This window comes from Lissotriton helveticus, chromosome 5_1, assembly GCF_964261635.1.
Source record: "Lissotriton helveticus chromosome 5_1, aLisHel1.1, whole genome shotgun sequence".
Classification (NCBI taxonomy): domain Eukaryota; kingdom Metazoa; phylum Chordata; class Amphibia; order Caudata; family Salamandridae; genus Lissotriton; species Lissotriton helveticus.
In genome coordinates this window covers 2,123,130,478-2,123,146,166 of record NC_136065.1, presented here as the reverse complement: position 1 = coordinate 2,123,146,166, position 15,689 = coordinate 2,123,130,478, and the positions used below count along the sequence as shown (strand labels likewise).

The 15,689-nt window shown below is 55.3% G+C and overlaps 1 protein-coding gene across 1 annotated transcript in view; it reads left to right on the top strand.

Annotated features, from left to right (window-relative positions):
• Positions 1-3,397, top strand: part of LOC144752877 (laminin subunit gamma-3-like) — a 223,618-nt gene extending 220,221 nt beyond the window's left edge. The window contains exon 4 of the mRNA XM_078640706.1: positions 3,322-3,397. Within this exon, the coding sequence (XP_078496832.1) occupies positions 3,322-3,397 (76 nt within the window). The remainder of the gene's footprint in view (positions 1-3,321) is intronic.
• Positions 3,398-15,689: the final 12,292 nt, after the last annotated feature.

The window sequence follows — 15,689 nt, the reverse complement described above, 5'->3', positions numbered from 1 at the left end:
TGCTGTGTACAGCCATCATTGGACCGACCACCTCCGCCACCTGCGGGAGGTTCTACACGCCCTCCAGCAAGCCGGGCTCACCATCAAGGCCAGCAAGTGCCAGGTTGGCCAAGGGTCCGTGACCTACCTGGGACACCAAGTGGGAAGCGGGCTGGTGGCCCCCCTCCAGCTCAAGATTGCTGCCATCCAGGCCTGGCAACCCCCTACGACCCAAACGGAGGTCCGGGCCTTCCTGGGGCTCACCGGATACTACCGGCGGTTCGTGAAGGACTATGGCAGCATCGTGGGGCCCCTCACAGATCTCACCTCCAAGAAGAGCCCCAAAACAGTCAACTGGACCCCGGACTGCCAATCGGCCTTCGAGAAATTGAGGACCGCCATGTGCACGGCCCCTGTGCTCCAGGCTCCCGACTACAGCCGGGAATTCATTGTGCAGACGGACGCCTCCGATCATGGTGTGGGGGCCGTCCTCTCCCAACTCAACCCCGAAGGGGTCGACCAACCAGTGGCCTTCATCAGCAGACGCCTACTGCCCCGAGAACAGCGCTGGAGCACCATTGAGAGGGAGGCCTTCGCCGTAGTCTGGGCACTCAAGAAGCTCCGGCCCTACCTCTTCGGCACCCACTTCCGGGTGCAAACAGACCACCGACCCCTGCAATGGCTGATGCAAATGCGGGGGGAGAACCCGAAGCTGTTGCGCTGGTCCATCTCCCTGCAGGGGATGGACTTCACGGTGGAACATCGTCCAGGCCAGGACCACGCCAACGCAGACGGCCTGTCACGCTTTTTCCGCCTCAGCGAGGAGAGTCCCCAGGAAGATGGCTGACTCTCCCCGCCTTCAGCTGGGGGGGACGCATGTTGGACAGGCCGCATGGTCGGGCTGTCCCCCCTCCCCGCAACGGGACCCGGACCCTGGCTCTCCCGGAATCCCCAACCAGAGTCCCCGGCGACCACCCGAAGTAACCTGCAATCCCTCCACCACAAGACACCAGCTCCGGACCCAGCTGGCCCGGGGCACCATCCGCACCCCGGCCTCGGCCCAGCCGCCATTTTGGGGTACTACAGCACGAGGCCGCGTGGCCTCAACTCGACCCTAACCCTGGGCCCGGCCGGCCCCGACATCGAGGCACCAACCTCCTCCCAGGAGGCAGAGTGACCACTTGGCGAGTCAATGGGAGAAGGAATCGTCAATGGCTCTCCTCCGCCAGGTGTCGATCACCCCAGGCCGCCCTGGGCGCTGGCTCCACCCCCCTGCTGGGTGTCTGGACTCCCTCATCCCGGACCTCCCGGCCCCCAGGCGCGAGGGTCCGGACATCAAAGGGGTCCAGACCTATAACTGGGGCAGGGCCGGACCAGGAGGGCAGTTGTATCCTGGAGTCGAGAGACCCGAGAAGAACTCATCCGTGACTGGCCTGCTGGCGCTGCCGCGGCCCTCTGCCTCGTGAACCCATCGTCTTGGCCTGCTGGCGCTGCCGCGGCCCTCTGCCTCGTGAAACCATCGTCTTGGCCTGCTGGCGCTGCCGCGGCCCTCTGCCTCGCGAAACCATCGTCTTGGCCTGCTGGCGCTGCCGCGGCCCTCTGCCTCGTGAAACCATCGTCTTGGCCTGCTGGCGCTGCCGCGGCCCTCTGCCTCGTGAAACCATCGTCTTGGCCTGCTGGCGCTGCCGCGGCCCTCTGCCTCGTGAAACCATCGTCTTGGCCTGCTGGCGCTGCCGCGGCCCGACTCACAGACTCTCCAGCTCGAGGATTGCGAGCTCGCCTCCTGCCACCCCCTGTACCGACCCGGTACCAAGACTGTCCCGCTACCCCCTTTTTCCCTACAGAGACTAGAAGTGAGAGGACCCTCGGGTCCAAGATATCCTGTATCGCTAATATCCTTGCCTTACGAACCTTATATAAAGTCTTGAACTCGACCTGGTGTGGTGCCTATTTGTGGGGAGGGAGGTGACTTGTCTGTACGATCGCCGGAGACGGTCCTCCTCGGGGACCTCTCCCTCAGCATTCGGCCGACCCTCAGAGTCCCCGTCTAACACCGACGATGCCTGAAATGGCAGAAACCGGTCCCCGGAAGCTTGTCTCCTTTCTGGTGAAGAATTGGCTTGGTAGTTTGGTCTGCCCTGTTCCCATGATGCACTGGGCCAGGGACAGACTAATTTGCATATAGCCAGGTTCTGAGCTGGGATGGGGCAGTGAGCTAAATAACGGTGATGGATCAAGCCCTGATCTTTGGACTGGGTAAGAGTGGTCTGCTTAATTCAGACACTCTGTTCATCACCACCCCCTTTTCTGAACCATCAGGATTCAAGCAAGCCGGGCCGACGACGGCTGAAATGCCAGAAACCGGTCCCCGGAAGCTTGTCTCCTTTCTGGTGAAGAATTGGCTTGGTAGTTTGGTCTGCCCTGTTCCCATGATGCACTGGGCCAGGGACAGACTAATTTGCATATAGCCAGGTTCTGAGCTGGGATGGGGCAGTGAACTAAATAACGGTGATGGATCAAGCCCTGATCTTTGGACTGGGTAAGAGTGGTCTGCTTAATTCAGACACTCTGTTCATCACCACCCCCTTTTCTGAATCGTGCATATGGAAGCGGCATTGCAACGCCAAATAAATACAGAGCCGGTTAACGCCATTCTGCCTGGAAATTCTGAGAAGCAGAGAATACGCAACAAGCCGCAACCCATGGCCAAGACAAGCTACGGATGTGGCCGGCCCTTCCCACACCAGGGACAATGCCCTGCCAGGGGAAGAAGTGCTCTGCATGCAACAAATCGAATCACTTTACCAAGATGTGTTGCCCCACCGCACGGAAGGGTCAGCGGAACAAGAACGTCAATGCCCTGAACGACTCCCGAACGATTAAAGAAGAGGAGGACATGGATGTCGGCAACTTGGAGGGAGCCGTCCACGTCATTCATGCCATGCAGCCGGGCGGATGTTCCGTTAGACGGATCCCAAAGTGCAGTGTGCTGGTGGCATGACACCCGGTCCAAGCGCTGATCGACACCGGGTTGTCGATAAACATTCTGGCCCCATCAGTGATGCAAGCACTTCGCACGCAACTGACGCTAGGTCCAACTTTGACGCAAGCATTTGCGTATGGGTCCACCATGCCTCTTCCATTGGCATAAGTATTCACCACCAATATAACCCACGATTCCCGGTCCACTCTAGCCAAAGTATATGTCTCCCAGGGTGGGTCAGGGATATCCTGAGCTGCCGATCCACTGAGCACCTACAGCTGGTAGCTAGGATGATTCATAGACCGCATGATCCATCTTCACGTTGACCCCTCCATTCAGCCTGTTACCTTGAAACACAGAAGGTTGGCTTTTCATCTGAGGCCAAAGGATGAGGAAGAATTGAGAAAACTGGAGCGGAATGACATCATTGAGTGAGTCGATGGTCTGACTCCCTCGGTATCCCCCATTGTGGTGGTGCGGAAGCCCAAACAGCCAGGCGAAGTGAGGATATGCGTGGACATTTGGCTATCCAACCAAGCCATCAAGAGAGAGTATAATCCGACTCCCACAGTAAAAGACATTGTAGCTGAGGTGAGTGACTCCTGATGGTTCTCTGCGAGCTGGGTATCATCAATTGCTGCTGGATCCAGAGTCAAGAGCCATCAACACTTTCTCATTGCACGTCGACCTCCGAAAATTTAAACGTCTTAGCTTCAGGTTCTCAAGTGAATGCTTCCTCCGTGGAAGAACACCTGGATCGTCTGCGAGACACCTTTCAGCATCTGCGAGACCATGGCCTTACACTCCATCAGGAGAAATGTGCCTTTCAACAGAGAGAGATAGCCTTCTTCGGGTACCGTTTCTCTCAAAACGGTGTGTCACCTGATCCGGCCAAGGTGAACGACATTCAGCTAGCCCCAGTTCCCACCACTGTCATGGGCGTGAGGAGCTTCCTGGGCATAGTCACATACTGTGGAAGTTTAATTAAAAACCTGATGGGCCTCACTGCCCCTCTAAGAGAAATGAAAAAGAGTAACACCAATTGGAAGTGGGGATCTGATCAAGAGAGAGCCTTCCAAGACAGCAGGCAAGCCTTATCCGCAGACACCACTTTGGTATACTTTGACCCAGCTCGAGACCCTGAACTATCAGTGGACTCGAGACCCATCGGCCTGGGAGCAGTGCTTTCACAGAGGCAAAGCAATGGGGAGTGGGCGCCTGTGGCCCATGCGAGCCGTGCCTTGACGGAGACCGAACAGCGCTACTCGCATATCGGAAAGAGGACATTGCAGTTCATTGGGGTTGTTGCCATTTTCACCTCTACCTCTATGGCCAACCATTTGTAGTCCACACGAACACAAGCTTCTGATACCACTGTTCATGGGATTCTCGTCAATGCCTCCAATCAGGATTGAGAAACTGATTTTGCAGTTACGAGAGTATCAGTTTACAGTGGTCTATCGCCCAGGGGTGCCAAACCTTGCTGATTTCCTATCCAGGCATGCACGGCCAGCCACGGAAGAAGAAGAATCCGATGTGGATGAAGTGGAAGAATATGTCAAGCTGGTGGTAGAGCTGTCACGTCCCATCCCCATCTCCCTGGAGGAGATCGTGAAAGCCACAATGGAAAATGAGTGTCTTCAGTTGGCTATTTCTGCAGTGACCTGCATGACTTGATCAGCAAAACGCCCTGTAGCACCATGTAAGCATGAGCAACATTGGATTAGTTGCATCATGTGTGCCAAGAACTGGCTGTGTCTCCGGAAGGCTGTCTCATGCGGGGATCCCATTTAGTATTTCCGGGGTACTACAACAATGAGTGGTTGATCTGGCTCAACTAGCCGATAAAGGGATTGTTAAGACCAAGTCTCGACTGTAAAGCATGGTCTGGTTTCCAAATCTGGATGGTGTTGTGGAACAAACAGTTTGCAACTGCCTGCTGTGCCAAGCGGCCGGCCCGGCTGATCCTCCAGTCCCCCAAATCACCGAAGACATACCATCCTGTCCCTGGCAGAGAGCGAGTGCCAACTTTGTTAGTCTTCCTGATGGGAGGCCCATGTTAGTTGTCATTGAAGATTTCTCAAAGTACCCGGAAGTTGAGGTCATGGACTCAACAACAACGAATAACACTATCCCACCCCTAGAGAAGATAATGGACACTCATGGGCTTTTGCGGGAGCTGCTCACACACAATGGTCCTCATTCTCCAACCATGAATTCTAGAGTACTTGCGGTCCAGGAGCATTCAGCATCGAAGGGTCACCTCGCGCTGGCCGCAAGCCAATGGAGAAGCTGAACGCTTCATACGTACTTTGAATAAAGTCCTACGGATTGCGTAGGACAATGAGCAGAACATGGAGTGTACACTATACGCTTTTCTGAGGGAATACCGACTCACGCCCCACCCAAAAACTCAAGTCAGCCCTGGATCACTATGTACCAATGTAACAGTGAGGGACATCATACCTCCAGGAGTACGCAGCAAGAAAACTGAGACAGCGTCAATCCACATGTCCCAAACTCGCAGAGCCAAGTCAAAGGGTTTCGCAGTTGGTTATTTGGTCATGGTAAAGAATCGAAACTCAAGAAGCAAATTCATGCTCCCATTCGAGGTTGAGCCTTGGCGAATTCAGGCTGTAGCTGGGTCAGAGGTAGGTGGTGCAGGTGCATGCCCCACACGGGGCAGTAAAGGAGCATGGTCACCAGGGTACCCTTGTCAGAGGGTGCTAGCGCGCGCCCCACATTTGGCAGTAAGGGAGAGTGGACACCGGGGTTCCCGGGTCAGCGAAAGGGGCGTCTTCCATACAGACAGGAGGCGAGCATGGGTACTGGGGTACTCTGGTCAGAGACAGGGGGTGCAGGCGAGCGCCATACACTGGGCAGAAGGGGAGAGTGGATTTCGGTGGTCAGAGACGGGGTGGGGAGCTTGTGCACAGTCCACACCTGGGGGAAAGGGAGCACGAGCACTGGGGTTTATAGGTTAAACATTGGGGTTCACGCATGTGAGCCACATCTGGTGGAAGAGAGAATGGACACAATGGCACCTGGCCCACAGATGAGAAACAAAAGGGGGAGCACCACGATGCATTGTGGTAAATGCAGTGCAGTGCAGTGCATGAAAACACTCACTTCGGGTGAAAGTCTTTAGTTGTTGGTGCAGCCAGTGCTGTGTGTCTCTAGGCACTTGTTTCAAGATATTTGTCCTTCTTCAGTGATTTACAAGTTCAGGTTGTGGGTGAGTGCCATGGTGCTCACAGCCTTCTCCTCTTTCTGTACCACTCCCAGAGCTCATTAGCCCACCAACTCACAAGGAGCCGATAATAAAAAGGGGGAGGGAACACACTACCTGGCATACCAGCACACAATTCGCCCCGATGCATTGTGGTAAATGCAGTGCATGGAAACACTCGCTTTAGTGAGTTATTCACCTCTGCTCCTACAGCCACACAGTGTGCGCCCCCGCCCCCCTCATGATAAATAAGAGATTCAGGGTGCTGGTGTAAACAGTGGCCATGTAAGCAGTCTCTGTGGAAATGAGTACCCAAGGCTGCTTAGATATGACTGGCTCTCCCCATCCCCACAGGCCTTTCATAGCCATGAGACTGACTGACTTCCCTGCTGACCTTTTAAAGATGCCAGGCTGACCTGAGAGTTACTGTGCCCTTGTCTGACCGATCTTTCACTTGCCCACATGGCATATGACTGACATCACTTTCAGAGGCACCAGCCAACATGTGGCTAACACTGTCCAAGCCGTACTGCCCTTTCAGACGTGCCAGCCTGACATAGGACTGTCTGTCCTACCTCTACTGCCCTTTCAGAGGTGCCAGCGTGCATGTGGCTGACACTTCCAAAGCTCTACTGCCCTTTATGAGTCTCCACCCTACATGTGACTGACACTGCCCCAGCTCTACTGCCCTTTCAGAGGGGCCAGCCTGCATGTGGCTGACACTGTCCCAGCTCTACTTCCCTTTCAGAGGGGCCAGCCTGCATGTGACTGACACTGTCCCAGCTCTACTGCCCTTTCAGAGGCGTCAGCCTGACATGAGACTGACACTGTCCCACCTCTACTGCCCTTTCAGAGGCGTCAGCCTGACATGAGACTGACACTGCCCCAGCTCTACTGTGCCTTCAAAGGCGCCTGACTGACATGAGACTGACACTGTCCCAGCTCTACTGCCCTTTCAAAAGGGGCCAGCCTGACATGTGGCTGACACTGTCCTGACTTTATTGCCCTTTCAGACGCACCAGCCTGTATGTGACTGACACTGCCCCAGCTCTACTGCCCTTTCAGATGTGACAGCCTTCATGTGATTGTCTTTCCCAGCTCTACTGCCCTTTCAGAGGTGCCAGCCTGACATGTGACTGATTGTCCCAGCTTAACTGCCCCTTCAAATGTGTAAGCCTGACATGAGACTGACACTGCCTCAGCTCTACTGCCCTTTCAGAGGCACCAGCCTGCCATGTGACTGACACTGTCCCAGTTCTACTGCCCATTCAGAGGGGCCAGCATGCATGCCTACTGCCCTTTCAGAGGGTTAAATCTTGCATAGTAATGGGCTTCAAACACTTTGCAAACTCTGTATTTTGTCTATAATAGTGTATTATTTACCCAGATGAACTCGAAATCATTTTCTTAGTATTTAACCCCTTCCATGTGCCGTGAATTCCCCGCGGGGGGCTAGGGGGTGAGCGCGGCGCTTCCGTGTTCATGACGGAACCACGCCATCATGAGTCACAGTCGGCATGTGCTCATGACGGCGTGGTTCCGTCATGACCACGCCCGCTCACCAATTCGCCCGCACAGGCGGGGAATTAGTGCTGCATAGGCAGAGCAGCCGCAGCATTACGGAACCATGCCGTCATGAGCACACGTCGCCTGTGGCTGATGACGGCGTGGTTCCGTCACGGCCATGCCCGCTCATTAATTCGCCCGCACAGGCGGGGCATTAGTGCTGCGTAGGCGGAGCGGCAGCAGCATCACGGGACCACGCCATCATGAGCACGCAAGGGGTTAAGTTCATCTTACTGGTCCTGCACTTCTCAGAGTGGGGATTTAAAACAGGCTGTTTGAGTCTTCTTCCATTCTCCAGTTTCGGAAGCTGGCAGGGCGCCAAATGAACAAGATTTTTAAACTCACTATCCCCTTTTCTGTTTTCAAATATCTTTTTGGGGAGTCTAGCCCCTCATTGGCCTCAATTAACTCACAGTCATAACTTCACAGATGTACTGCTGGCTGCTGCTTTCCACTTAATAACTTTGGAAACTCACTCCCAATTTTGCTTTCAAATCTTGGTGGAATGCTGTTTGTTTTCATTACAGGATGGATATTAATTATGCCTCTCACAAGACCTTAGCTATAAAACGAGAAATGTTATGTCTCCCGCTAACTAATTTTGTATCCCAATCTACTCTCAATTGCCAACAAAACCATTTATGCTTCTGCTGAACTGCGAAGACCACCTTGAATTTATCGCTTTGTCTTTTTTCATACATTTTTCTATAGTTTATAAATGCATATATCGGATGTTTTTTTCTTTCCTTTAATATGTCTTCAGTTTTTATTGTTATTTTTTATCTTTATTACTCAGAGAACATTTCCCCTGGATCCCACCGATTCAAACTAATGTATATTTATTTCTCTGTCTATCTTTTTCAATAATTCTACTCTACACTTGAAGATAACTATTACGTTTTTCATTGTTTGTTGACTCATGTTATTATTGCTTGTGGCATTACTAAATGCTGTTCTCAATAAAATAAACTTTAAAAATAGACTGCGGGTGCAAAGGTGTGTGTGTGAATACTCAGACAGATAACTATTTAAGTATTTGTTTTACTTTATTTCCCATGGTGTGGGTGGAGGTCGCAATGCTCAGGGTGGGGGTCTGACCACTGAGGTGGGGGCTGGGGTTGTGAATGCCAGGCTGGGGGTCATATGCCCAGGGTGGGGGCTCACACTGCTTAGGATGGCCTCTGAACTCTCAGAGGCGCCAGCCTGCATGTGAATGGACGGAGCGTTTGAGTAAGTGAAACACTCACCCCCAGTCAACTGATCTGGGTTTAATCCATCACCGGCTTCCGAGGACCGGTTTCTGGCATTTCAGCCGTCTTCAGCCCGGCTTGCTTGAATCTAGTGGCAAAGTGAGCAAGGGACTCACGTCTGAGCATACCCTGCCACACTTATGGCGAACAAAAGCGGTACAAAAGGGGGTGGTAATGGACGGAGAATGTGAACCAATCAAACACTCACACCCAGTCAAAAGATCTGGGTTTAATCCATCACCGTTCTTTAGCCCACTCTGCCACCCCAGTTCAGACATGGCTATATGCAAATCAGTCTGACCCTGTGCCTCATGGGAACAGTTCAGCGGGCCTTTCCTTTGCCGAAACAAGCTTCCGGTCACCGTCTTCAGCCTGGCTAGCTTGACTCCAGTGGCAAGCCTGACATGAGACTGACACTGTCCCAGCTCCAGCTCTTCTGCCCCTTTCAGAGGTGTCAGGTTGCATGTCACTGACACTGCCCCAGCTCTACTGCCCTTTCAGAGGTGCCAGCCTGCATGTCACTGACACTGTCCCAGCTCTACTGCCCCTTTCAGAGGTGCCAGCCTGACATGGGACTGACACTGTTCCAGCTCTACTGCCCTTTCAGAGGTGCCAGCCTGACATGTCACTGACACTGTCCCAGCTCTACTGCCCTTTCAGAGGCGCCAGACTGACATGTGACTGACACTGTCCCAGCTCCAGCTCTTCTGCCCCTTCAGAGGCGCCAGACTGACATGTGACTGACACTGTCCCAGCTCTACTGCCCTTTCAGAGGCGCCAGCCTGACATGTCACTGACACTGTCCCACTCTACTGCCCTTTCAGAGGCGCCAGACTGACATGTCACTGACACTGTCCCACTCTACTGCCCTTTCAGAGGCGCCAGCCTGCATGTGACTGACTGTCCCAACTCTACTGCCCGTTCAGAGGCGCCAGACTGACATGTGACTGACACTGTCCCAGCTCCAGCTCTTCTGCCCCTTCAGAGGCGCCAGCCTGCATGTGACTGACTGTCCCAGCTCCACTGCCCTTTATGAGGCGCCAGCCTGACATGTGACTGACACTGCCCCAGCTCTACTGCCCTTTCAGAGGCGTCAGCTGACATGAGACTGACACTGTCCCAGCTCTACTGCCCTTTCAGAGGTGCCAGCCTCACATGTGACTGACACTGCCCCAGCTCTACTGCCCCTTCAGAGGTGCCAGCCTGACATGTCACTGACACTGCCCCAGCTCTTCTGCCCCTTGAGAGGCGCCAGCCTCACATGTGACTGACACTGCCTCAGCTCCACTGCCCTTTCAGAGGCGCCAGCCTGACATGAGACTGACACTGTCCCAGCTCCAGCTCTTCTGCCCCTTCAGAGGCGCCAGACTGACATGTGACTGACACTGTCCCAGCTCTACTGCCCTTTCAGAGGCGCCAGCCTGACATGTCACTGACACTGTCCCAGCACTACTGCCCTTTCAGAGGCGCCAGACTGACATGTCACTGACACTGTCCCAGCTCTACTGCCCTTTCAGAGGCGCCAGCCTGACATGTCACTGACACTGTCCCAGCTCTACTGCCCTTTCAGAGGCGCCAGCCTGACATGTCACTGACACTGTCCCAGCTCTACTGCCCTTTCAGAGGCGCCAGACTGACATGTGACTGACACTGTCCCAGCTCCAGCTCTTCTGCCCCTTCAGAGGCGCCAGCCTGCATGTGACTGACACTGTCCTAGCTCTACTGCCCTTTCAGAGGCGCCAGCCTGACATGAGAATGACACTGTCCCAGGTCCACTGCCCTTTCAGAGGCGCCAGCCTGACATGTGACTGACACTGTCCTAGCCTAACTGCCCTTTCAGAGGCGCCAGCCTGACATGTAACTGACACTGTCCCAGCTCTACTGCCCTTTCAGAGGCACCAGCCTGACATGAGACTGACACTGCCCCAGCTCTACTGCCCTTTCAGAGGTGTCAGCCTGACATGTCGCTGACACTGTCCCAGCCTAACTGCCCTTTCAGAGGCGCCAGCCTGACATGTCACGGACACTGTCCCAGCTCTACTGCTTTTTCAGAGGCGCCAGACTGACATGTGACTGACACTGTCCCAGCTCTACTGACCTTTCAGAGGTGACAGCCTGACATTAAAATGACTGTCCCAGCTCTACTGCCCTTTCAGAGGCACCAGACTGACATATGACTGACTGTCCCAGCTCTACTGCCCTTTCAGAGGCGCCAGCCTGACATGAGAATGACACTGCCCCAGCTCTACTGCCCTTTCAGAGGTGCCAGCCTGACATGTGGCTGACACTGTCCCAGCTCTACTGCCCTTTCAGAGGCGCCAGCCTGACATGTGACTGACTGTCCCAGCTCTACTGCCCTTTCAAAGGTGCCAGCCTCACATGTGACTGACACTGCCCCAGCTCTACTGCCCCTTCAGAGGTGCCAGCCTGACATGTCACTGACACTGTCCCAGCTCTACTGCCCTTTCAGAGGTGCCAGCCTCACATGTGACTGACACTGCCCCAGCTCCACTGCCCTTTCAGAGGTGTACAACTGACATGAGACTGACACTGCCCCAGCTCCACTGCCCTTTCAGAGGCGCCAGACTGACATGTGACTGACACTGTCCCAGCTCTACTGCCCTTTCAGAGGCGCCAGCCTGACATGTCACTGACACTGTCCCAGCTCTACTGCCCTTTCAGAGGCGCCAGCCTGACATGTAACTGACACTGTCCCAGCTCTACTGCCCTTTCAGAGGCACCAGCCTGACATGAGACTGACACTGCCCCAGCTCTACTGCCCTTTCAGAGGTGTCAGCCTGACATGTCGCTGACACTGTCCCAGCCTAACTGCCCTTTCAGAGGCGCCAGCCTGACATGTCACGGACACTGTCCCAGCTCTACTGCTTTTTCAGAGGCGCCAGCCTGACATGTGACTGACACTGTCCCAGCTCTACTGCCCTTTCAGAGGTGACAGCCTGACATTAAAATGACTGTCCCAGCTCTACTGCCCTTTCAGAGGCACCAGACTGACATATGACTGACTGCCCCAGCTCTACTGCCCTTTCAGAGGCGCCAGCCTGACATGAGAATGACACTGCCCCAGCTCCACTGCCCTTTCAGAGGTGCCAGCCTGACATGTGGCTGACTCTGTCCCAGCTCTACTGCCCTTTCAGAGGCGCCAGCCTGACATGTGACTGACTGTCCCAGCTCTACTGCCCTTTCAAAGGTGCCAGCCTCACATGTGACTGACACTGCCCCAGCTCTACTGCCCCTTCAGAGGTGCCAGCCTGACATGTCACTGACACTGTCCCAGCTCTACTGCCCTTTCAGAGGTGCCAGACTCACATGTGACTGACACTGCCCCAGCTCCACTGCCCTTTCAGAGGTGTACAACTGACATGAGACTGACACTGCCCCAGCTCCACTGCCCTTTCAGAGGCGCCAGACTGACATGTGACTGACACTGTCCCAGCTCTACTGCCCTTTCAGAGGCGCCAGCCTGACATGTCACTGACACTGTCCCAGCTCTACTGCCCTTTCAGAGGCGCCAGCCTGACATGTCACTGACACTGTCCCAGCTCCACTGCCCTTTCAGAGGCGCCAGACTGACATGTGACTGACACTGTCCCAGCTCTACTGCCCTTTCAGAGGCGCCAGCCTGACATGTCACTGACACTGTCCCAGCTCTACTGCCCCTTCAGAGGCGCCAGCCTGCATGTGACTGACTGTCCCAGCTCCACTGCCCTTTCAGAGGCGCCAGCCTGCATGTGACTGACTGTCCCAACTCTACTGCCCTTTCAGAGGCGCCAGACTGACATGTGACTGACACTGTCCCAGCTCCAGCTCTTCTGCCCCTTCAGAGGCGCCAGCCTGCATGTGACTGACTGTCCCAGCTCCACTGCCCTTTCAGAGGCGCCAGCCTGACATGTGGCTGAAACTGCCCCAGCTCTACTGCCCTTTCAAAAGGGGCCAGCCTGACATGTGGCTGACACTGTCCCAGCCTAACTGCCCTTTCAGAGGCGCCAGCCTGACATGTCACTGACACTGTCCCAGCTCTACTGCCCTTTCAGAGGCGCCAGACTGACATGTGACTGACACTGTCCCAGCTCTACTGCCCTTTTCAGTGGCGCCAGCCTGACATGTCACTGACACTGTCCCAGCTCTACTGCCCTTTCAGAGGCGCCAGACTGACATGTCACTGACACTGTCCCAGCTCCAGCTCTTCTGCCCCTTCAGAGGCGCCAGCCTGCATGTGACTGTCTGTCCCAGCTCACTGCCCTTTCAGAGGCGCCAGCCTGCATGTGACTGACTGTCCCAGCTCTACTGCCCTTTCAGAGACGCCAGACTGACATGTGACTGACACTGTCCCAGCTCCAGCTCTTCTGCCCCTTCAGAGGCGCCAGCCTGCATGTGACTGACTGTCCCAGCTCCACTGCCCTTTCAGAGGCGCCAGCCTGCGTGTGACTGACTGTCCCAGCTCCACTGCCCTTTCAGAGGCGCCAGCCTGCATGTGACTGACTGTCCCAGCTCTACTGCCCTTTCAGAGGCGCCAGCCTGACATGTGACTGACACTGTCCCAGCTCCACTGCCCTTTCAGAGGTGCCAGACTGACATGTGACTGACACTGTCCCAGCTCCACTGCCCTTTCAGAGGCACCAGCCTGACATGTGGCTGACACTGCCCCAGCTCTACTGCCCTTTCAAAAGGGGCCAGCCTGACTAGTGGCTGACACTGCCCCAGCTCTACTGCCCTTTCAAAAGGGGCCAGCCTGACTAGTGGCTGACACTGTCCCAGCCTAACTGCCCTTTCAGAGGCGCCAGCCTGACATGTCACTGACACTGTCCCAGCTCTACTGCCCTTTCAGAGGCGCCAGACTGACATGTGACTGACACTGTCCCAGCTCCAGCTCTTCTGCCCCTTCAGAGGCGCCAGCCTGCATGTGACTGACTGTCCCAGCTCCACTGTCCTTTCAAAAGGGGCCAGCCTGACTAGTGCCTGACACTGTCCCAGCCTAACTGCCCTTTCAGAGGCGCCAGCCTGACATGTAACTGACACTGTCCCAGCTCTACTGCCCTTTCAGAGGCACCAGCCTGACATGAGACTGACACTGCCCCAGCTCTACTGCCCTTTCAGAGGTGTCAGCCTGACATGTCGCTGACACTGTCCCAGCCTAACTGCCCTTTCAGAGGCGCCAACCTGACATGTCACGGACACTGTCCCAGCTCTACTGCCCTTTCAGAGGTGACAGCCTGACATTAAAATGACTTTCCCAGCTCTACTGCCCTTTCAGAGGCACCAGACTGACATATGACTGACTGCCCCAGCTCTACTGCCCTTTCAGAGGCGCCAGCCTGACATGAGAATGACACTGCCCCAGCTCTTCTGCCCCTTCAGAGGCGTCAGCTGACATGAGACTGACACTGTTCCAGCTCTACTGCCCTTTCGGAGGTGCCAGCCTGACATGTGGCTGACACTGTCCCAGCTCTACTGCCCTTTCAGAGGCGCCAGCCTGACATGTGACTGGCTGTCCCAGCTCTACTGCCCTTTCAAAGGTGCCAGCCTCACATGTGACCGACACTGCCCCAGCTCTACTGCCCCTTCAGAGGTGCCAGCCTGACATGTCACTGACACTGTCCCAGCTCTACTGCCCTTTCAGAGGTGCCAGCCTCACATGTGACTGACATTGCCCCAGCTCCACTGCCCTTTCAGAGGTGTACAACTGACATGAGACTGACACTGCCCCAGCTCCACTGCCCTTTCAGAGGCGCCAGACTGACATGTGACTGACACTGTCCCAGCTCTACTGCCCTTTCAGAGGCGCCAGCCTGACATGTCACTGACACTGTCCCAGCTCTACTGCCCTTTCAGAGGCGCCAGCCTGACATGAGAATGACACTGCCCCAGCTCTTCTGCCCCTTCAGAGGCGTCAGCTGACATGAGACTGACACTGTTCCAGCTCTACTGCCCTTTCAGAGGCGCCAGTCTGACATGTCACTGACACTGTCCCAGCTCTACTGCCCTTTCAGAGGCGCCAGACTGACATGTGACTGACACTGTCCCAGCTCTACTGCCCTTTCAGAGGCGCCAGCCTGACATGTCACTGACACTGTCCCAGCTCTACTGCCCTTTCAGAGGCGCCAGACTGACATGTGACTGACACTGTCCCAGCTCCAGCTCTTCTGCCCCTTCAGAGGCGCCAGCCTGCATGTGACTGATTGTCCCAGCTCCACTGCCCTTTCAGAGGCGCCAACCTGCATGTGACTGACTGTCCCAGCTCTACTGCCCTTTCAGAGGCGCCAGACTGACATGTGACTGACACTGTCCCAGCTCCAGCTCTTCTGTCTCTTCAGAGGCGCCAGCCTGCATGTGACTGACTGTCCCAGCTCCACTGCCCTTTCAGAGGCGCCAGCCTGCATGTGACTGACTGTCCCAGCTCCACTGCCCTTTCAGAGGCGCCAGCCTGACATGTGGCTGAAACTGCCCCAGCTCTACTGCCCTTTCAAAAGGGGCCAGCCTGACATGTGGCTGACACTGTCCCAGCCTAACTGCCCTTTCAGAGGTGCCAGCCTGACATGTCACTGACACTGTCCCAGCTCTACTGCCCTTTCAGAGGCGCCAGACTGACATGTGACTGACACTGTCCCAGCTCTACTGCCCTTTCAGTGGCGCCAGCCTGACATGTCACTGACACTGTCCCAGC